General features: G+C 33.5%; 2 protein-coding genes and 1 non-coding gene across 3 annotated transcripts; 1 reads left to right on the forward strand and 2 right to left on the reverse strand.

Moving 5' to 3' along the window:
• Positions 1-1,876: 1,876 nt before the first annotated feature.
• LOC124896335 lies at positions 1,877-2,032 on the reverse strand. Its single transcript, XR_007052694.1, has one exon. It is a non-coding gene; the product is annotated as a U4 spliceosomal RNA (small nuclear RNA).
• Positions 2,033-10,217: 8,185 nt separating this feature from the next.
• Positions 10,218-17,694, forward strand: LOC107859847 (aquaporin PIP2-7). Its single transcript, XM_016704979.2, has 4 exons — positions 10,218-10,827; positions 16,694-16,989; positions 17,177-17,317; positions 17,413-17,694. The coding sequence occupies exons 1-4, from the start codon at positions 10,578-10,580 to the stop codon at positions 17,530-17,532; spliced, it is 807 nt and encodes a 268-aa protein (XP_016560465.1). The 5' UTR covers positions 10,218-10,577; the 3' UTR covers positions 17,533-17,694.
• Positions 17,695-17,983: 289 nt separating this feature from the next.
• On the reverse strand, positions 17,984-21,859 carry LOC107859846. The gene is made up of 5 exons (XM_016704978.2): positions 21,506-21,859; positions 20,192-20,310; positions 19,190-19,247; positions 18,980-19,057; positions 17,984-18,529 (listed from the first exon to the last, which is right to left on the reverse strand). Exons 1-5 carry the CDS (start codon positions 21,657-21,659, stop codon positions 18,336-18,338), a joined length of 603 nt encoding a protein of 200 aa, XP_016560464.1. The 5' UTR covers positions 21,660-21,859; the 3' UTR covers positions 17,984-18,335.
• Between the last annotated feature and the right edge of the window lie 735 nt (positions 21,860-22,594).

Raw genomic sequence — 22,594 nt, forward strand, 5'->3', positions numbered from 1 at the left:
CCGCCAAGTTTCGGCAAGCCTACACGTCGACCAACCTTGAAGTAGGGGGCATCTGCAGACACATAAAATTTATTGGATCAAATTCATATAAAATTTAAATTTGATCCACATTTTATTGGGTTTAAACTTATTTTGGGCTTAAAAAAATAATAAGCCTATTTTATTCCTCATCAAGGTCCATCTCACCTTGAATCTCAAACTCATTAAGTGACGTGACATCCCAGTCAAATTCGCCTCCGTCAAATGTACAAATGATATGAAATCTCATTCAAATTCAACAACCGTCAAAAGGTGTCAAGTGACAAAGTGACATGTTTCGACCAATCACAAGCAATTAGGCCTACCCCTACAACTATAAATAGGGGAATAACGTAACATTCTAGGGAGGAAAAGGGAGGACATTCTACAGGCATTGGAGGAAGATTCTACATTGACTACACAGCTCTTCAACGAATTGACTAACGGAGTTCTGCATCAACTCGACAAGACGAAGTGCTGTCAGACAATTTTCGGAGATCCAAACACATTTCTAGGAGGCTTAAATCATCCTACATTTGAGAATGACACTGCAAAAGCCCTCGAATCACGGAAAAACTTAGGAGAGAAGAATCGAGAGAATAACGAAATTATAGCCGCAAAATTCATTTATATAAAATTATTCTTTTTGTTTATTTTGTTTTTGCTTGCAGTCAATTTTCAGTGTGAACGAAAATTTGTTGCGAACAGTAGGGATTGTGATAGACCTGTATGTTTTTTGATCTAGGACTTATTTGTATGCGCGTACTATATAAGTGCGTTTAGTTGGCTGTTTTGAATTGTTCTTGTGCTCCTCTCCATTATAGTGAATTCCTCTGCCTCTGCCCGTGGTTTTTTTCACAAGGATTTCCACGTAAATCTATGTGTTCCTATTTTTCCTTTTGCTTGTGGTTTACTTATTCTGTCCGATTCATAACAATGATTTAGACAATATATTATTAATTGGATCAACGTTAATTAATAGATGGAAAAAACAGATGAAACAGAGAATTGTATCTACTTTTTTCTTCTTCAATGGTAATTAGTATCTAATAGTATATAGTATGAAACCTTTTTTACAATATGTAAACCTTCTATTCACTCACGTATTATTACCGCAGCTATTGTCTTTCATGTTATACCTGTCACTTGCCAAATTAATTTGCTTCAATAAGTTGAAGAAAATGACGCATATACCAAATTAATTTGCTTCAGTATGCTCAGACACAGAGTCTTTATATCCGAATAATGAGAGATTATAGTTTTCCTAATAATGGATTATTCACATTATGGCTTCTTTGTTCGAGTGTGTCAGCTGTCTGATGATGGGTGGATTTTGGATAGTTGATCACTTATTTTTGCTTTTTGCTAAGACGATTAAAGAAACTCAAGATAGCCGGAACGAAGTGATTCCTGACCCATTTGAAACCAGTTGTGATGCTTACTGTTGGGGTAAGATTCAAAGGACTTAACATTCAGGTCTTTGGAACTTGCGGTGTGGATGGATTGGAGAAACAGTAACTTACTTAGACTTCGACTGTTGGAGTCCCATAATGGTGGATTTAAAAATAAATCCATGATATCGTTATATGGTCCCAATAACACTCCCATCATGAGATATCCCCTTATGGTTGTTAGTCAAGTGTTGTGTAGACTGAGAACAGTTTGTTTACTGCTACCACTTTTACAAATACATACTTTACAGTAGTGACTGGATTTCTCGAACTATAATAGATGGAACTTTCTTCAAAGACCGGTTTTCAAACCTATCAAATAGAAGAATTAACTTTTCTTCAAAGAACAGAGAGTGCTTAAGCTATGAATCTTTGAAGTAGAGAAAACAATCGAACTAGAATTGGAGGGCCTTTTACCCAGAGGGAAAAGCCCTTTCAAAAATTCTCAATGGCCAAGGAATTCACCAAGGCCAAAGAGGGGGTTTGGAAATAGTTTTCAACCAGCAATAGACGCGCCTCGGTTAGAACCTCACTAGCTGCGTCATTGCCCCAAGCGCAAAGACAACCTTTCTCTATTCTCTGCCATCTCGTTTTATATCCCCTCTTCCCTCTAATATTGGGTTGATGTTGCCGATGTGGGACAAAATTAACAACCGACTCATTGCTCCCATACGGCCAACCACGCACCAAAGTTGATAGAAAAGGTTACTAACCCCATGACTGTTTGCTGTAAAAATGATCCTTTTTTTCCAATGCAAAACTAACCGTAAATCTGTATACTCTAAGCTCAAATTTGAAATACTATAAGTTCTATGTATTATAACAAATAAAACATAATTAATAATTTATAAAAATAGAATAAATCTAACAATTTCATTTAACACCCTTTAAAAAATAGGTTGAACTATCTGGCACGTGAGCCTGAAAGTTACGTTTTTGTCAGAAAAAAAATAATTACACACAAAGAACTTCACCACCAAATCTTCTTTAAGATGGCTGACATTGAGCACGTCGTTTCTCTTTCTTTCTTTCCTTTTCATTCACAATTTTCTTTCCATTCAAACTCTTAAACCTCCATTCCTTTACCTTTTACTACACTCCAATTTAACTTTCTCATTCCACAAATTTTGTATAAAATATTCAAAAATCTGCATTCAATTAGCTTTCCATAATTTTTTTCATTATACACTTGCTTAAAATTGATACAAAATAATGACTTTAGCTTCAATTTTAGTTTCAATAATAATAAAATATGGAGGTGTATGAATGTACTGTATGTACACAAAAACATGCACAGATTTCTATCCATCCATTTGAAGAGGTGTATAAATATGCTATATGTATTGTATCAATTTGGTATAGTTACTGTATATACTTGCACAGATTTCCTTTATAAAAGGTGTATTTATGTAGTATATATACTGTATCAATGTGGTATAAAAGAGTATCAATTGGGTATATGGACAATGCATATGCATGTATAGGTTTTCCTTCTCTTTTGTTATAAATGTGTATCAATGTGGTATAAAAGAGTATCCACTGGGTATAAGAATCCCCTCTCTCTATTTTAGAAATTGTATCAATGTAATATAAGAGTGTATCAATATGGTATAAAAGTGTATCATTGGGTATAGAGACTACATGCGATCGACTGACTCCAATTATTATAAATTGGGCCAAATGGCTAAAAAAAGGAAATAAATTGGATCGACTGGCTCCAATTGTCCACATTTTTTAAATTGCGGGCCATTTTTTTTCAAAATGGTCAACCCATATCCTTTTCAGAGGCGGATCTAAAATTTAAAGGTTCTGGGTTCCCAACTTATAATTCTTTACCACTAGACCAATAACACACTTTGTTTGTGGGTTTCCAACTTATGATTCTTATATATTTACTAGTTTTTTCAATATAAATTCAAGAACCGTACGAAAGTGACTGGGTTCCCGGGAACCCGCACGTAATACTCTACATTCGCCCCTGATCCTTTTCCCTATTTTTTTTAGAAAAATTACATAAAACAACAATTTAACTTTCATTTGTCACACAATATTTCAATTCTCAAAACTTATTACAACTATCGCATTTTTAAAATTTTCTCTCCAAAAATCATATACATTTCTTAGCATTACTTTGCATTTTTTTTGACGCATTTTAATCCTTATATGATGCCTACAATTAAGGAGTCATTATCTAGCAGTTACCAATTTTGAATACTTAATCATGTTTGATTCAAACTCTTCCTCATCGTCATTCAAGATTTTCAGAAACTTCATTAACAACCATTATGAAATTTAAGATTGGAGGTTAGTAAGATTTTACTTCTTTTTTTTCAACTTTTCCAAATCAAAAATTGACGGAGTAAGTTATTGCATGTGTTTCATTCATTAATTCTTACTTAGTAATAGATGATTCTCCGTCTTTTAATTTAGGATTAACTCACTTAAAGCATATTGAACCAACAAATTGGGTTATTGGGTTAGTTCCTGATAATTTAATTACGAGAATTTTAATTTTAGTGAAAACAGATCAAAACATCACAACGACCTAAAAAAGATGAAAAATTTGAGCGAAGTTACTGCTCGAAGTTCAAAAAATCAAGTTGGAGAATCGTCAAGGAAGAATAAAAAGGAGTCTGCATCACGGCCTCGTCTACCTACGGTAATTGAATTTTCTCTTTGAATCTTTTTTTTTTGTTTTTCTTCGAAATTTTATTGTTATCTTCAGTCATGTGAAAATTGTTGATATTATTCAGACCACATACATAACAATAGTTATATATATACATAATAATGTTGTTATGTATATGTTGTTATATACATACCAGTACTTATGAATATGATTCTTATATACATAAGTACTGCTATGTATATAGTCTACTTTGTTATTTTCAATGCATATACATAATAAACGTTATGTACATGGATTAATCTATTATTTTTTGTACATATGGATCAACATACATAATGTTGCTATTTATTAAAGCAACCTAATGACTTTTATTGATATGTGTTTTGGAGGTATATACATTATGATAAATGAAACTATCATGTATTTTTATTTATTAAAGGTCATATGTTTTATGAACAACTTTCCTTATTTTCTTGCACATTCAATGTTTAAGTGGGAATCAAGTTTAAATTACAACTGATAAGCATTCTTTTGTGTTATTTCAACCATATATTGCTATAAAAGATTGTTTTGTTGGATATTTTATTTCAACTCATATACACTTTATGTATATGTATTGAAATAGACGCTGCTGGGTAGTTTAATTTCAGGTCTTTTATATTACGGAATTATGTATATGATATGCATCAACATCGTTATACATAGCACAAATATGTATATGATTCTGTTAGATAAGATGAATTGGGTGTATTTCAGCCTATATACTTAACAATGTTCTGTATCTGAAAGAATGTTAGGCATGTATATGATGTGTTATTTTTATATTTTTCAAGTTTTGTTTCATATTGTTATTTATATGTAATGTTTGGTATGTATATTTTGCAAACCATATACATAACTTTGTTATGTATCTTTTCTATTTGAATCATGTATCAATCATTTTTATTTAATCATGTACGAACAATGTGTATATTCTTATATCATTGTTGAACAATTTTTGTGAACTCAAGATACTTTACTATTCAGGGACCGTAGAGTGTTCGTAGCTAGCTATGCAAAGTATTTGAGTAAAGAAATTACACTGTATTCAAATGAGTTTGGATCAAAATCTCATCGATTGCGATATGCTTCACTCCTACAGATTACGAAGATCCTCCAAGATCAAGAACAAATTATGATCCACCACTTAATGAATTAGCAATAGTTAGCATAGAATAGATTTAAAGATCCTCTGTTCAAGAATAATCTTTTTGTGCAAATATTTTTTGTAAAATATTGGTGATGGTGTGTTTTGAAGCTGGAAATTTAAAGAATTTATGTCTTGTGTTGTACAAACTGATCATAACATATTAACTTATTTTTTTTGTATTATCACATTTAGTGATATATGTTATACTTTGGTGTAGCTGACATATACTAAGTTATGTACATGGGTGGATTATAGATAGCATTGTTATGCATATGTGTTGTCTGAAATGTGTATTTGTAAACTCATAACACATCTAACTTTGTTATGTATATGTTTGTCTAATTATTTAGTCAACACACCATATGTCGTTAATTAGTGCTATATTTTATACATAAAATATTATTCTTATACATTTATCTTTTGTTTATAATGTTTAGTACCATCTCAATAATAAGATATGCATGACCTACTAATAGCATAGTTTTTTAGTTCACAATATATACATAAAATAATTGTGTATATAATTTAAGATTTATATTTCTCAACTGTTTTAGTTCAACACATATCATGATGTTGTTCTCCTAAAATACTATATAACATAGTTATTTATACAGTATACTAAAATGTGTATGTGACACAATTATTTTAGCTTAATTATGCCGTAATTAGCATAGAGTACAGTGTATAATTGTTGAGGATTGTATATGTAGATAACACTCAATTATTTGTTTAAGCAGTAGAAAACTGTGGAAAATGCCTCTCATAAGTTAATTGAATAAAATACCAGAAATTATTATTATAGTCATTACATGAAACATCGTTAAATAAGATTTAACAAATATAGAAATTATGCTAAATAAAATTATTTAGTAAGTTCTGCAAGTGAAAAATGCTATGTATGATTCGTACGGTCATAATTTCCGCAACGGTTTGTTCTTGATGATAGTGTTTCACTTGATTTCTTATGTCTTCCTTTCTTCGGCCTTTCAGGTGTTCTTTGATATTTAGATGGTAATCAGGGGCAGATCTATATGTATGGGTGAGGGTGTCACGACACCCGATAACCTCGATTGAAACTTTGTATATATATGTATACACATAGAAGAAATGAGATATACGTTAAGTTTGCCCGCTTAATATCAAGCAGTTAAATAGCGCCAGTGGCAAAGGGAGCTTCCTGCCACCCAACTGATCTGAGTTCAAATCTCTCCAGACGCATGCTCTTTCTTTACTGTTTCACCTTTGCTTTAATTAATTCTTAATTTTTTAACTTTCTCTTTTGCTAATTACTATTAATCTCTTGATACGAGTATTAAGTGTATCCCATATCAATGAACAAATAAAAATATATATAAATAGTAAATTGTTTTAAAAATTTAAGTTTTTAAAAATGATTTATTATCATGCTAAAGTTTTTTTTTTTTTTAAATTTAAAGATCTGTTTAATCATTCATCAAAGTTCACGCTAAGTGAAAATAACTATATTGAAACTAGATTTTTACTCCTTCTCAATTATATATCTATAACAACATATAAAGATAATAGAATATGAGTATGTTGAAGTAACGATATTAGATGGTTTATGCAAAGTTTGATTTTTTAACATGATTTTTTTTATTTCTGTTTTAGAGTAAATTTCTCTTATTCGTAAAAAGAAGTTGGACTAATTAGGTATCTTGAATCTCAGAATATTTTGAAAGACAATATAACTAAATATCCATATTCGATTAATTTGTATATAAAAATAATTTTAAAAAAAGATTAATAATTTAAAATGTAACTCAAAATTTTAAAAAATCGACTCGTTTATCTTAGTGAACAATTTGACACCCGAAACTTAAGAATCCTGGATTCACCTCTGGTGGTAATACTTCTTCCTCATCTACAAATTTAGGCGCATGTCAATCTTTCACATCTGGCACTGAAATGATTGACACTTCATACATCTTCATTAAAGAACTGATCAATCTGAATGTACAATCATGTTATGTACAAGAACTAATCAATTTGAAGTAGACACAGAGTAGATTAACAAATCATATCATGTAGTAATAACAGAATAATAAAGTCTAGCAGTTTTACAACAAACACATACATAAGACACTTATGTATTAGATTCGAAAAAATTCAAGTCAACCTATTTTGAAACACACACACACACACTTATGAGATCACTGTGTATATGTGGAAAAATAAACAATGATCTTTCAACACTTACATATATATTGTGAAAAATATAGCAACGTACTTAAAATAACTTATGTATATGCAGTTCTGCAAAAAAAAAAAAAAAACTCACATCATATTTAAACATATATAACAATATTTAAATATTCATAAATTTCTTATGTATATGACTGATAAATAAAACAGTCTACCAGTCATATACATAAGATATATATGTATTTGGTTGGTCAGAACATACATATTCACAAGACAATTATGTATATGACTGGTAAATTGGCCTAACAATTATAAAATGTATATATACAACATACACTAATGTATATATAATGAAATAAACATACTTTCATCACTATCATCAATGATATACACAACTCAAACTTAAACATTCATCAACATAATAAACATAAATAGATAATCTGATAATCGAGGCGGTACTCAACATTATACACAAAACATAAATGTATAAGAATAATATTTTATGCAAAAAAAAATAGCAACTCACCAATCAACGACATATCAGACATCAATTGGCGAAGAATTACCTTCAACGACATATCTAACATCAATTTTTTTTTGAGATTCTTCAATCTCTAATTTGACCACAATTGCATATATCAACCTCAAATACGAAATATTCTCTGCAATAACAATTTCGTCACTTTTATATCGTTCTTATTGTATTTTGAATTATCAGACACTTGATGTCTTCAAAGAATTGTTATGTTCATCTTCTAGAAGAGAACTGCTACAAAATAGAATTTTTGAAATTTTGATTTTTTTTTTTCCAGAAAAACAGAGATTGAAAGATTCAAACAGATAATTTTTGGTTCTAAGAATTCATTAGGTATTTCAAATTTTTGAAATTGAAAAGTTATTATTGAAATTAGGGGATTCAGTAATCTAGTATTAAAAACATTGCGTTAATTACGTTCCATAATAAAGGAACAATCTTTTTTTCCTTTTTTAACGTTGTCATAATATGGTCGGCAACTTATGCATAAGATTCAAAAGAGAGAAATTTTAATTGAAAAAATAAGAGAGAAGATAATTAAGTTTCAAGAAAGTGAAATTTATGTTATTTATATTTTTTTTTTATGAAAAAAATAAAATGAACAACTTTTTTTTTTTTGAAACAATGTTTGTTATGCATCTGCCAAGAGGTTTTTATTACTTTAGTAGTATGAGAACCTACCTTTGGGTAATTCTGTTTTTTTTAGTATGCCATAATTTTGATTGATTTCAGAGAACAAAAATCGTTTCCTTAACCAAACGGAATATGAATAGGATAATTATAATTTTGGGCCCCTATTATATTCCTCACTCAATTAAGGCCCATTAAATTACAACAGGTTGGTTGCCACACAATTAAGTATTAGTTGTCCATCCTCACATGTAGTTAATTAACTTTTTTTTAATTTATTTATTTAAGGCGTATTTAATTAACTATATTTATCCACACATGGGTTTTTGCTTCAAGCAGCTTGAATGTAACAAATTAATTTGTTGACGTGATTGCAGTCGATCGATGCTGGATACATAAGGGATGCCAGCTTGAAAAGCCATTTATCGTGGTAACCAAAATAGAATAATCTTGGATTTGAGGAAAAGAACCTGTCCGTCCCAAAACATCTTTTTCAATGGAGTGTGACTATTCTATTTTCCTTTAAAAAAAATTGGGAGGGGAGGGTGAATAATTCTATTAGATCATATGGAAAAAGAAAGGTCATATAATATACAAATATATATATGTGACATACAGAATATAGCTAGGTTCATCTATCACATACTGAAATATATTTAATTATTTGAGTACTATAATAAAGCTTAATGTGAAAGAAGATAGAGTGACGTTGAATTCTAGATGCACCAATCGATTTGTGGACCATTGAGGATCCTATCCTAAAGGAGGAGGAGGAGCTATTACAATTCAATTACTTATTACAATCGCATAAAGTTAATAACTACCTGAAACTAAAGAGAAAAAGCAAGTAAAAAATGGTTGTAACTACTATAATGTCATAATTTTAAAATTTGAGAAAATGCTAAAGTAGGAATTGATCTCAGGTGAGAGCTCATTAAAATGTCCACTTGCACACCCAAATCAACCATTGGAATCACTATATGATCAATATTATTAGACGACGTGTCAATGCAAAAATATATACACTATTTAAGATATATAAGCATATATATAATTTTTGTGAGATTATCGGATGCCAATGATCCTAGCTAACCTAAGGTTATGTCCGCATCTTGGCATCCATAGGTGATACGGATACCTATTAGTTGTTGCCCATATATATGGCAGTTTGAAAACCACTTTTTAAAATTGTAGTAACAAAAATAGAAAAATCTTGGAGTTGAGGAAACGAACCGGCAAGTGTGCTCAACATCTTTTACTATGGAGTGTACACCTATATTTTCCTTAAAAGAATTTGGGAGGAGAGGGTGATGAGTGCTCATATTTTCAAAGAAACTTACTAGTCACATGGAAAAGAAAGGTGAACATGACTCATGAGATATACATAATTGGTTCAACAAGCTCAGAATAAGCCATCGAGAGATGGTCACTGTGATTACTTGACAAAGACTTTTAGATGTGCAAGTGTGTGACTTTATAATGATTGAAAGGAAGTGTGTGAAATTAAAATTCCAGAAAGGAAAGGAAATCGTCTCTAGAGACCTAAAACCTCTTGGAATATATACATGCATACCTAACATCGAAAAAAAGATCTACTTATATAAGTAATATCAGTTGAGATTAAGTTTTACCGTGTTAGCAAGTTTGTAAAAAATTAGTTCCACATCTCCTTCCTTCCAAAATAGGGTTTGGAACCGTATTATTCACGTTATTATTGTAGAGTCTCATTTTGGTAACAAATTAACGTCGGACTAAAACTTTGGAGGTTACGTAAATGACCACGTCTGGAATAGTGTCCAAATATAGATGCATGTGTACTTATTGTTAGCATCACTATATTCACACCTTTAACTTGTAAGGTGTAACCAGTACACAACCTCTCTTGCATCTTGTATACATATTTGCTGCTAGCTAGTTATATTTTATTACCCACCATCACTCTACTTTTATAACTAGGAAGATATGGTGAAAGATTATGTTGATCCGCCTTCAGATCCGCTGTTTGATACGGAGGAGCTGAAGAAGTGGTCTTTTTACAGAGCATTAGTTGCTGAATTTGTTGCGACGCTTCTGTTCCTCTATGTTACAGTGGCTACTGTTATCGGCCACAAGAAGCAAGTTGATCCCTGTGAGGGCGTTGGACTTCTTGGTATTGCATGGGCTTTTGGTGGCATGATTTTCGTTCTCGTCTATTGCACTGCTGGAATTTCTGGTACGTACGTACTCATTTTCTTCTTTTACTCTATATATTCTCTTGCCACTAATTAGAGCAGAGCCAGGATTTGAGCTTTAACTTAACTCTAAAGTTAGTGATTCGTTCGAATTCGTAGATAAACTTCTAAGGAATAAATTAAGTGCAATATTTTCCCTCAGAATTTCACCTCATGCTTTGCATGTTGCAGAATAAATAGAGATGCGAATGAGAAGCTCAACAAGCTGCAGGCTGAAAACCTTAGAACTAGTTTTGGAATATTCCCGTCAAAAGGAAAAGAAAAGACAATTAATCTTCTTAATTGTATTAATTAATTCCCCTGATCACCATCTCTCTCAGTCCAGCTATTTTATTAATTAGCTCAATCGGACTTTTTTCTTTCCTTGTGACTCAAACATCCACATTTTAACAATCTTCACCTCTTGAGTTAGTTTTGATTTTCAGTTCATACTAAATATACTGTCGTCATAATACATGCGCAAATCAAATTGAAAATTGGACAAATTTTCAGTTCATACATCAACTCTACGTCAACAAGCACACAACATGAAGAAATAGGAATTACTTAGTAGTACATGTACAGGGGCAGTTTAGTAATTAGTTGAGTCTGTTAGTTGTAATTAATAAGTCGGTTAATTGTCTTAGTCAGTTAGTTAGTGGAACCCCATTATATATAGTACTGAGTTTGTTACTACTCAATTGAATTCATTCTCTCAGATGAGATAATTTTCTCTCAATGATCTCTTATCAGTTTTCTCTCAACATGAACTAAGATTCATATATCTGCAAACATTTATATGGTATCAGAGCATAGCAACCACAATTGTGTGCTGGTTTTATGATCCAATTGAGAAGACATCTTCGGAATTCAATTCACTGTTGACAGTTAACAATGGCGATGGACTCATCAATGGCGAAGCCAGATTTCGATCACGATCATCCACTGTATCTTCATCCTGCAGATACTACGGGAGCTCCGATCATCTCGATTCAGTTGAAAGGTTAGGAGAATTACTCTATTTGGAGCCGAGCTATGCGAATCCAATTGTTAGGGAAAAACAAATTGGGATAGTTGATGGCACATGGACAAAGGAGAAGTTCAGCAAAGATCTGAGTCATAACTGGGATCGCTGTAATGCGATCGTACAGGGATGGATTATGAGCTCTGTAGCTAAGGCTTTGTGGACAGGAATTGTGTATACGAACGGCGCGCGGACTGTTTGGGATGACTTGAGAGAGCTTTTTGATAAAGTAAATGCTTCCCAAATTTATCAGCTTCATAGAGCAATTGCAACAATTGCATAGGGCACAGACAATATTTCAACCTATTTCTCAAAACTTAGGGATCTATGGGACGAATTTGATAGCATAATACCACCACCATATGGATGTCCTGATTCTAAAGATACGACGGAACACAAGCAGAGGCAGAAGTTGATGCAATTTCTAATGGGCTTAAATGAGACATATGATCAAGCACGAAGCCACATTTTGATGACTAATCCGACTCCAAGTGTCAACAAAGCTTATGCTATGTTGATCGAACGTGAAAGTCAGAGGAGCATAGCTGGAGCTTATATGAAAGGAGAAAGTTGTGATTTAATTGCGCTTATGGCTGGTGGAGGAGGACACAAGAACAAGCCTAGGAAGAATTGACACTTATTTTCTAACTATTGTAAGATGAGAGGACATGTGCAAGAGAAGTGTCGCAGGCTCATTGGTTATGCTTCAGATGTTAAGCCTTCAAATATTAAATAGAAGAAATGGAGAATATGACTACTGCTTATAATGCTCAAGCTGAGAGTGTTCATCCTAATAATTTTGATGGATCTGTAGGTCATTTTGATCAATTTAAGGTTGCAAAAGGAGACCATATGCCTAGAGCTCCAAAGTTTACACCCGACAAATATGACAAGATCGTGCAGGATCTAACAGTGATTTACCGCAGGAGGCCATGGCTAATATGACAGGTATTGCTCAAACTTTTTCGGCTAACATAGAATATGATAAGTGGATAGTTGACACCGGAGCAACTAACCTCATGAGTTCTAAATTGAGCATGTTATCGGAAATGAACATGGTTAATTCTATTAATCTTAGCAGAGTCCATCTACCAAATGGAGATATTACTAGGGTGTCACATACAGGGAAGTATAAACTCATAGTGAACAAAGAGATCCATGATGTGTTATTTGTTTCGGAGTTTAAATACAACCTCCTCTCAGTGTCTAAATTGACTAAGGAGCTACATTGCTTTGTGTCCTTTTATCCTAATTTTTATTTATTCCAAGATCTGTCCAATGGGAAGGTCATTAGGATTGGTAAAAAGTTGAAAGGACTGTACTTGTTTGTTCCGAAGGTTAATGTTGAGATATCTACAACAAAGCATCAGGTTGCTAGAACACTTCATGCTCAAATCATCAGGGATGATGTGTTGTTGTGGCAGAAAAGATTAGTTCATGGTTCAAGTAGTTCAATAAAGCAACTGTTAGATTACAGTTTGGATGATTGTAAGTCTGTCATTGATAGTTGTGATGTTTTTCCTCTTGCTAGGCATGTAAGACTGCCTTTTCTTGTCAGTTCGTCTAAATCAAGTAAGATTTTCAACTATTACACTTGGATGTATGGGGGCCATATCATAAAAAGACTTTTGATGGTAATAGATTTTTCCTCACCATTGTTGATGATTTCTCTAGAATCACCTAGATTTTTCTGTTGAAATTCAAGCATGATGTCTTACTTACTTTAAAGTCCTTTTTCCAATTAGTTAAGACATAATTCGATGTTGTTATTCAGTCCATTAGGACAGACAATGATGGTGAGTTTGTGAATCAAGAGATGCAAGATTATCTACAACATCTAGGTATTATTCATCAGAAAACTTATGCCTATACCCCTCAACAGATTGAGGTGGCCGAGAGGAAACACGGACACTTGTTGGAGGTTGTAAGGGCACTTAGATTTCAAGCTAATATCCCCTTGAAATTTTGAGGACATTACGTTTTAACTGTTGCTTATGTGATCAATAAGTTACCTAGTAGTGTTTTGGGTGGCAAGTCACCATATGAAGTTTTTTACAATAGAAGACCTAACCTTGATCACATGAGGACATTTGGTTGTCTTTGTTATGAAAGTGTATTACCTAAACCAGACAAGTCTGCTAGTAGAGCTTTTAAGGTTGTGTTTATGGGATACTCCTCTACTTCCAAAGGCTACATACTACTTGATCTGGAGAGGCATCAATTTTTACTGAATAGGGATGTAATATTCAATGAAATATTTTCCCTTTCAAATCAGATCCCGATCCTACTTCTCAACTTGATGATGATGCTGATTTTCTACTTTCTCTACAACATACTCATGATGCAATAGATTTCCATATGTTTCCCACTCTATCTGTTGCTCCTGATGAAATACACTCATCATTCTCTACTGCTAAGACACCTTGTTTACATGATACATCTCCCACAGTTTGTTCTCCTAGTGTTATTTCTGTTTTAGTTCCATTAACAGATACTACAAATGTTATTCCTGATCCTCTTCTCACTTCATTTGCTCCTGAATTATCAGTACCTTGCTTCATCTATGCCCGTAGCTGTCTCTCCTCAGAGAGATCTCAAAGGTCTTGTAAAGCACTTTTTTGGTTGTCTGATTATGTCACCAAGAAGCATACCAACTCTGTAGTGTATCCCATTGAGGATTATTTGTCCTATGACCATTTATCCCCTGCTTATCAAGCTTACTTGAGCAGTTTTTCTTCTATCATTGAGCCCAAGAATTATCTTGAAGTATCGCAGGATCCAGGATGAGTGCAAGCCATGAATAATGAAATTAAGGCTCTGCAGGACAATCACACTTGGGACTTAATTCCGCACATCCTATTGGTTGTAAATGGGTGTACAAAGTTAAGCTTAAGGCCAACGGAGTTGTGAAGAGATTGAAGGCTAGGTTGGTAGCTAAGGGTTACAACTAGAAGAAAGGTTTTGACTATAATGTGACATTCTGACTAGTGGTAAAAATTGTCACTATGAGGACTGTTTTATCTCTTGTTGCTCAGTATCATTGGCCCATTCATCAACTTGATGTGTACAACGCATTTTTGTAAGGTGATCTCTATGATGTCGTTTATATGGACCTTCCTCGGGGTTTTCAAGTTAGGGGGAGTCACACCTTGTTTGTAGACTTGTTAAATCCCTTTATGGGCTAAAACAAGCTAGCCGACAGTGGAATTTGAAGCTTACTTAGGCTCTACTAGAATCTAATTTCCATCAAAGCAATATGGATCATTCCTTTTTCATCAAAAGACAAGGTTCAGACATTGTGGTGATTTTAGTCTACGTTGATGATATGATAGTCAAAGAAAACAACCTGGACTTGATCAGAAATACTAAAGAAGATTTACATAGAGCCTTCAAGATAAAGGACTTAGGTGATCTTAAGTTCTTTTTTGGCATGGAGTTCAGCAGATCTAACAAAGGCATTTTGATCAATCAGAGAAAGTGTGCACTAGATACCATATCTGAATTAGGACTAGGAGCAGCGAAACCTGCCTGGACTCCACTGGAAATGAATGAGAAGCTGACAACAGAAGATCCTGACAAATTGGTTGGAACCTCAGGTGATGACTTAGTGGAGGATAAGAGTCAATATCAAAGAGTGATCGAAAAATTATTGTATTTCACATTGACAAGACCATAAATAGCCTTCTCAGTACAAACTCTCAGTCAATTTTTGCAGCGGCCAAAATACTCTCACTGGAATGCAGCAATGAGGGTAATCAGATACATTAAAAGGCAGCCAGGTCTGAGAATTTTGATGAGCAGCAGTAGATCAAATAACATCACAATTTATTGTGATGTAGACTGGACATCTTGCCCAAACACTAGGAGATCAGTCTCAGGATACTTGATTAAATATGAAGATACACAAATCTCATGGAAATCGAAAAAGTAGACCACAGTGTCAAGAAGTTCAGCAGAAGCTGAATATAAAAGCATGGCAACTGCAGTTTCAAAAATTGTATGGATAACAACCTTAATGAAGGAACTGGGAATTGAGCTTAGACGACCAGTTGAATTGTTCAGTGATAGCAAGGCAGCACTGCAAATTGCAGCAAATTCAGTGTTCCACGAAAGAACAAAACACGTTGAGATTGATTGTCATTTTATCAGACAGAAGATTCAAGAAAGATTAGTGGAAACCAAACATGTTAGCACAAAAGAACAAATAGCAGACATACTGACTAAAGGTTTATCAAGAGCTCAACATGAATTCTTGGTTAGCAAGCTGGGAGTGCTCAATGTGTTTGCACCTGCCAGCTTGAGGGGGAGTGAAGAAATAGGAATTACTTAGTAGTAAATGTAAATGGGCAGTTTAGTAATTAGCTGAGTTTGTTAGTTGTAATTAATAAATCTGTTAATTGTCTTAGTCAGTTAGTTAGTGAAACCCCATTATATATACAGTTGTACTGAGTTTGTTACTACTCAATTGAATTCATTCTCTCAGATGAGATAATTTTCTCTCAATGATCTCTTATCAATTTTCTCTTAACATGAACTAAGATTCATATATCTGCAAAAATTTATGCAACAGTTATCTTTCAAAATAAGGTTCAGAATTTTGTTCAGAATCTGGCTTTGCTAACAAAGAATTGTTAGAATTAAATGAGACAACAAAAAACTTGAGGCACCAATATTCAACTCGGATCCACATTATGGTATAATCATGCCGGTTGACACGAATCCAACACTTTTTGTTCGAATCTAATATATAATTAACTGTGAATCCAGTTATTATCATATATTATTAACTTAAGATCTTTACAAACCCATGTACTTCAAAACCTATACGAAATGTGTACATATAGGTGGGCATATAAACCCAGCAGTGACGTTTGGGCTATTACTAGCAAGGAAAGTTTCATTACCGAGAGCGGCAGCGTACATAGTGGCGCAGTGCTTAGGAGCCATTTGCGGCGTTGGTTTAGTGAAAGGTGTGATGAAGAATGAGTATAACAGGCATGGTGGTGGTGCTAATACCGTCGCAGTTGGCTACTCAAAGGGCGCAGCATTGGGTGCTGAGATCATTGGCACTTTCCTACTCATGTATACCGTCTTCTCCGCCACCGACGCCAAAAGCAAAGCACGTGATTCCCACGTCCCTGTAAGTTAGTTTAAAACTTTAAATTACATATATATTTATTTTGATTGTTACTTAAAAGCTTTAAGTTTTATTATATGTGTTAAATTTATCTTTAGGTAACGACGGAAAATCTCATTTTATAACAATCAATTTGATTCGCGTGATGACCGATTTTGAGTAAAAGAATTCATTGTTTGTTCGGGCACAGGTACTAGCACCATTGCCAATTGGATTCTCGGTGTTTATGGTTCACTTGGCCACCATTCCCATTACTGGCACTGGCATCAATCCTGCTAGGAGTTTTGGAGCTGCTGTCATTTACAATGATAACACGGTTTGGAATGACCAGGTAAGTACAATGATTCTAAGTCGAGCCGCCTGGCTAGTTGTCTAATTAAAGTTGAGCTAATCAATTTCATAATTTTCTACTCTGTTTTCGTATAGTGGATCTTCTGGGTTGGACCCATTCTGGGAGCAATGGCTGCTGCGATCTATCACCAGCAAATTCTGCGAGGTCACGCTGCAAAAGCTTTGAACTCCTTCAACAGCAATCCCAGCAACTGAACCAAGTCACATTACTAATATTCATTCCTGTCTACCCAACATAATAATAGCACTAAAGAAGTAGTGCTTGTATTCATTCCTTTTATTTTTACTTTGTGTGGCTTGTAAAATATCCAGCACAACTTGATTTATGAATGGCTTTCATATCAAGCTTCATTCCAAGTCCTAACTACTTTGCTACTTCCTAATTCATAGAATTGAAACCAGCAAGGCATGATAATCACGCTGTTAACTGAAAAAACAAAGTTCTTGCTGTGATTAGCTATTATCAATCAAACTCTTATCTGCTTAGACAGCAAATCCTAATATTCAGGAATAACAGAGCATGGAATTCATCATTTAGAGGTAGAGCTGGCCAATTAATCGACCGTAGCTCAAGACAATCATGCCATTATTATAGAAACCATTTTTTCGTTGATTAACTAATTCTTCACAAATATGAGTCATGAGATCAGTATCAAGAAAAAAGTTGAGATACGAATGCAAAGGTTATTATCAGTCGGTAATTCAGTATAAAGGTAACAAATCTATTCTACTTTCAAGCTGAGCAAGGCTTTTACACTTAAAGAGTAGACAACATCCATATCTCCTTACGATTAAGATGCAATGAATCAGCTTCTTTTTTCTGTTCTGTTACCACTTACCACAAATGTAAAGCTTGCGTTTATGGTCTATGAAGCAGAGAACGATATCAAAAGGTCAGAGACCTGATCACGAAGATAGTAATAAACTTCAAGTGAGGTAACGCCAATATCCCTGATCCTAAAATCGAGCACCACTGGCTTTTCAGATACATTTCTTCTTCATAGGGGCAAAAGCAATACAGGGCAAGGGATGAACTCAGCAAGAAGGTTTGCATCTACATGCTTGGAATGGATAGCTTCCATGCTCATAATTACCATATCCAAGTTCATATCATCAGCAACTTCACCAATAATAGCTGTTGGCTTGCTTCCTTCACCTAGCCGTTCTAACAGCTTGAATTCCTGATATCCACCTGTACAAAGGTTTGTGTGTACCAATCAGCAAATATACCAGAAGCATGAAAGTAGGGATGAGGAACGAGTTTACAGTAGTTAGTATTATGAGAAAGTAGACCAAAATAATTTTGCAGCATATATACAACATATAAGCAAACAGAACATGTTTTAACTTTCCTATCTCAATGTACCAGGATGCTGTGCTGTATGATCAAATAATTGCAGACTAACTCACATAACAGGATCTCCACAGCAGAATAATTGAGATAACGATCTCATAAAAGATTGAAAAATCTGTCTCATAATACAAGCCAAACAAAGTTCCCCAAAATTACTCTGAGCTACAGGTTTGCATGCAAAATGCAAGTTGCTTTTGCAAGTGGTGCACCCCTCCAGGTTGCACTTCTAAATCACATACATCAAATGGTTCATGCTTTTCAAATACAGTGAAAACAGTAAATACATACCTTCAGATAAATGCCACCGGATGCTCGCTAGTTGGGTCTCATGCTCTGGGTATGCTTCTTTCTCCTTTTCATCAATAACTGCAAAGACCACAAAGACCTAGATTCCTTGAAATCTACCACTAAAAGTTTCTGTAACAAGAAAGTCATCTCTGTAGTTTAGCTTTTGAAAGAACCAGTAGGACACAACATTTGTGACATCAAGAGACATACCAACAACTGTTATATCAGCTCCATACTTTTTTGCCATAGCAGCGGCAGTTGCTGCAGCCTGATAAATTACAAAGAATAAGTTACTTTTATAAAGCTTTTGAAAAGTATGCATGCCACTTTGAAATCAACTGAGCAAGGTGAAAATGTTCAGATAAGGGGTAGAAAGATGGCAAGAAAATACAATGCAGTTTGACAAAAGAAACTAATACACGCTGCTCAATTTGTTCCACGATTAGCCAAAACATATCTTTTCTCAGAACCACAATGTTGAGGAACAAAAGGACCCAACACCTTATTGAAACCTTTATAGTTTACACCTATTTAGATTTGGGGGTTATATCATGCAAATAGATCAAACTGCTGAATTGGAGGTCAACTCCATACAAGGATGGCAACGGAGGCAGGGGGTCTGCCTCACAGTCTAATGCCACTAGAACACCCAATTGAATTTTATTCTGCACTTACAACCCACTACACCTTGTCCTTTCTATAGCTTTCTGTCCCGGCATGTTAAAATACCTTCTAATTTTCCAACATTAATTTTAAGTCAATAGCTTTTCACTGTTGGCTTCACCCACCATGGCCACTATAAAATTTCAAAAGAAGTGTAGATCTTCCCCCTCCCCCGCCGTTTTCCCACTAACTGTCATCCACCAAACCCTCACCTCTAAAGCTTCCCCGCCCTATTGCTACAGCTAATATGGAATCAAAACCTGTCACATAAATGTTACGCTGAATGAAGTTCACCATATAAAAGAAATATAGAGGATCTCACAATCTTTCATCAAAGGTGTCGTATGATCTACTTCAAATATGACACTAGGAAAATGGAACTAATTCTTTTTTTTTTTCCAAAAGAAAAAAAAAGAAGATATGCATGCTAAGTGACCAACAGGCTCAAATAGTTGGAAATCCATAATTCCCATAGAATTAAGAGAAAGGAAGCAAGGATAATTTGTTAAGCACAGACTCTAAAAAGGAAAATGTAGAAAAGAAGTAGACCTGTCTTGAACCCTCAGAGAGATAAGGATTCCGGTCTGTAATTGGTAGCAGTACATGCTTGAAGTTGGTGAAAGCATCTGCAGCTGCACTGGCTTCAGATGCTTGAGCCTTAACAGATGCTGGAGCAACGAGCAACAATGAGTTCCCAAAGTCCAAATTTAGAAATATAGAAAGAAAATACTTCAATAGTGGTATGATTGGATTAGCAACTCTTTCTTAATCCTTAGAAAAAGTAGACATCAAGTGGCAAATGAAGTTTATTATTGTTCTCTACATAGCTAATATGTTTAATCAAATACTTCTGATAGGAAGCATTATCTCGCAAGGAATTCCACAAAGCAATAGAAAATCTTTTTAAAACTAAAGCTCCATGCAACTGTATAGCCAGGGATGGAGCTATGTATGGTTGAGGGGATTCATCCGAACCCTATTACACTGCCTATACATGATTAAAATTTGTTTATGGATATATAGTAAATGTTGAAACCCCTTTGGCTCTTTCATGTGTTTACTTCTGCATATTTTGAAACCACATAGTATAAATCCTCGCTCAGCCACTGTCTATAGCTTAGACTTTCAGGTTTTAAATTCCTTCCCTACTCCTCCATCCCTACTAACCAAAACAAAAGTAACGATTCATTGGGTAGTATTGATCATTACTTTTCAGTTAGGGGGTATGGAAGAGTTGGGAAGATACATTGTTTACAACCAGAACTGCAGATAATTAATAGGAAAAAGATAGCGAACAGAATCATTCAACTACATTATATATAGACCTTTTATGCAAAATGCCCGAGAAAAACCATAGTTGGCTGTTGAACTTTACCCTGGCGCTAACTGGTCATAGCATAACAAAATTCAACTCCATTAGAAGCACAGTGAAGCTGCACCCAAGTGTGTGGCCACCATGAGGTCTTAGGTTCAAATTCGAGCAGAAACGAAAAATACTAAGGTGATTTCTTCTCATCTGTCTTAGCCTTGGTGTCTTAGCCTTGGTGGACAGAGTTATCTTCCTCTTGCTTGCTCGTGGGAGGAGACAAGTATCACATAAAAATAGTCAAAGTGCACGATAGTTAACCCGAACCCCACGAATGTTAAAAAAAAAAAAAAAAACACAATGAAGTTGGTAAAGGAAACAATTGTTCTTGAACAGTGAAATGCAAGGTTTTCAAATTAACAACCCAAGATTTTTAATTCTTTCAACTCAATAACTACAAACATCACTAAATTGAACAATTCCTCATTGGTAAACGTAGGAAAAAAATTAGCAATCTACTGAAATACCCAATTTATTCAGTCGTAAAAAGGCATTACCTTTGTGGGCGATACTCAAATTCTTGGGGAAATTAGAGAGAGTGCGAGTATTAAGATTTGGGGAAGAAAAAGAATTAGTATAACTAGATAAAAAGGGTCGGGTAAAGTTGGAAGTATGAGTTGGGAGTGTAAGGAAACAGTGAGCAAATGCCATGGATGAGTGCTCAGATTTTGGAGAGATTTTATGAAGGTGGCTTCCAGAATATACAGGATGATAAGGACTATATAATAGTATGATGATTTTGAGTCGGAATAATTGGAAAATTAAATCCAGAAAATATATTTTCAAAACAAAATTCTAGATAAGAGACGTTTACAAAATAGTAGATGCCATTTTTAGGATTTTCTTATAATAATATTCTCAACGTTTCTTTTTCTATTATATAGAAGAGATGGTTTCCACCGACCTCTAATACAATTATAAAAAAAAACTCCGCTATTTTTACTTAATTACATATCATATCTCAATATATAATAATTTTATTGTTTTATCATAATGGTTTAAATATTTAATATATTCTATTAATTTATATTAATTAACTATAACTAAATATTGAAAGTAAAATTTTTTATTTATTTAATTGACTATTATGTTTAAAACTAATTTGTTACCACAAATCATAATAATTAATAACTTAAAATATTTAAAACATACATAAAAATTTTATTGACTCTCATTATTTTAGTAAAGTCACATAAATTGAGACAAAAGAAAAAGTATTGTAAATAATAATAATTAACAACTTAAAATATTTAAAAGATATATAAAAAATTTTGTTAACTCTCAAAATTGTATCGAAGTCACATAAATTGGGACACAAGGAGTAAATATATTATTTGATAATTACGTAAAAATTATTATAAATCACAACAGTTAACAAGTTAAAATACTTTTTTTAAAAATAGATAAAAGTTCTATTCAACACTCAAAATTTTATCGATGCAGCATAAATCATCACAAAATAAAAAACTATCTTAATTAATTACAACTAAATATTTAAGTAAATCAATTTTATTATTTTAATTGCCTTTTATATAGAAAATTAATCTTTTTATTTATTTATTTTAGTAAATTTAAATTTTAAAATT

This window comes from Capsicum annuum, chromosome 2 (genome assembly GCF_002878395.1).
Source record: "Capsicum annuum cultivar UCD-10X-F1 chromosome 2, UCD10Xv1.1, whole genome shotgun sequence".
NCBI classification, from domain to species: Eukaryota; Viridiplantae; Streptophyta; class Magnoliopsida; order Solanales; family Solanaceae; genus Capsicum; species Capsicum annuum.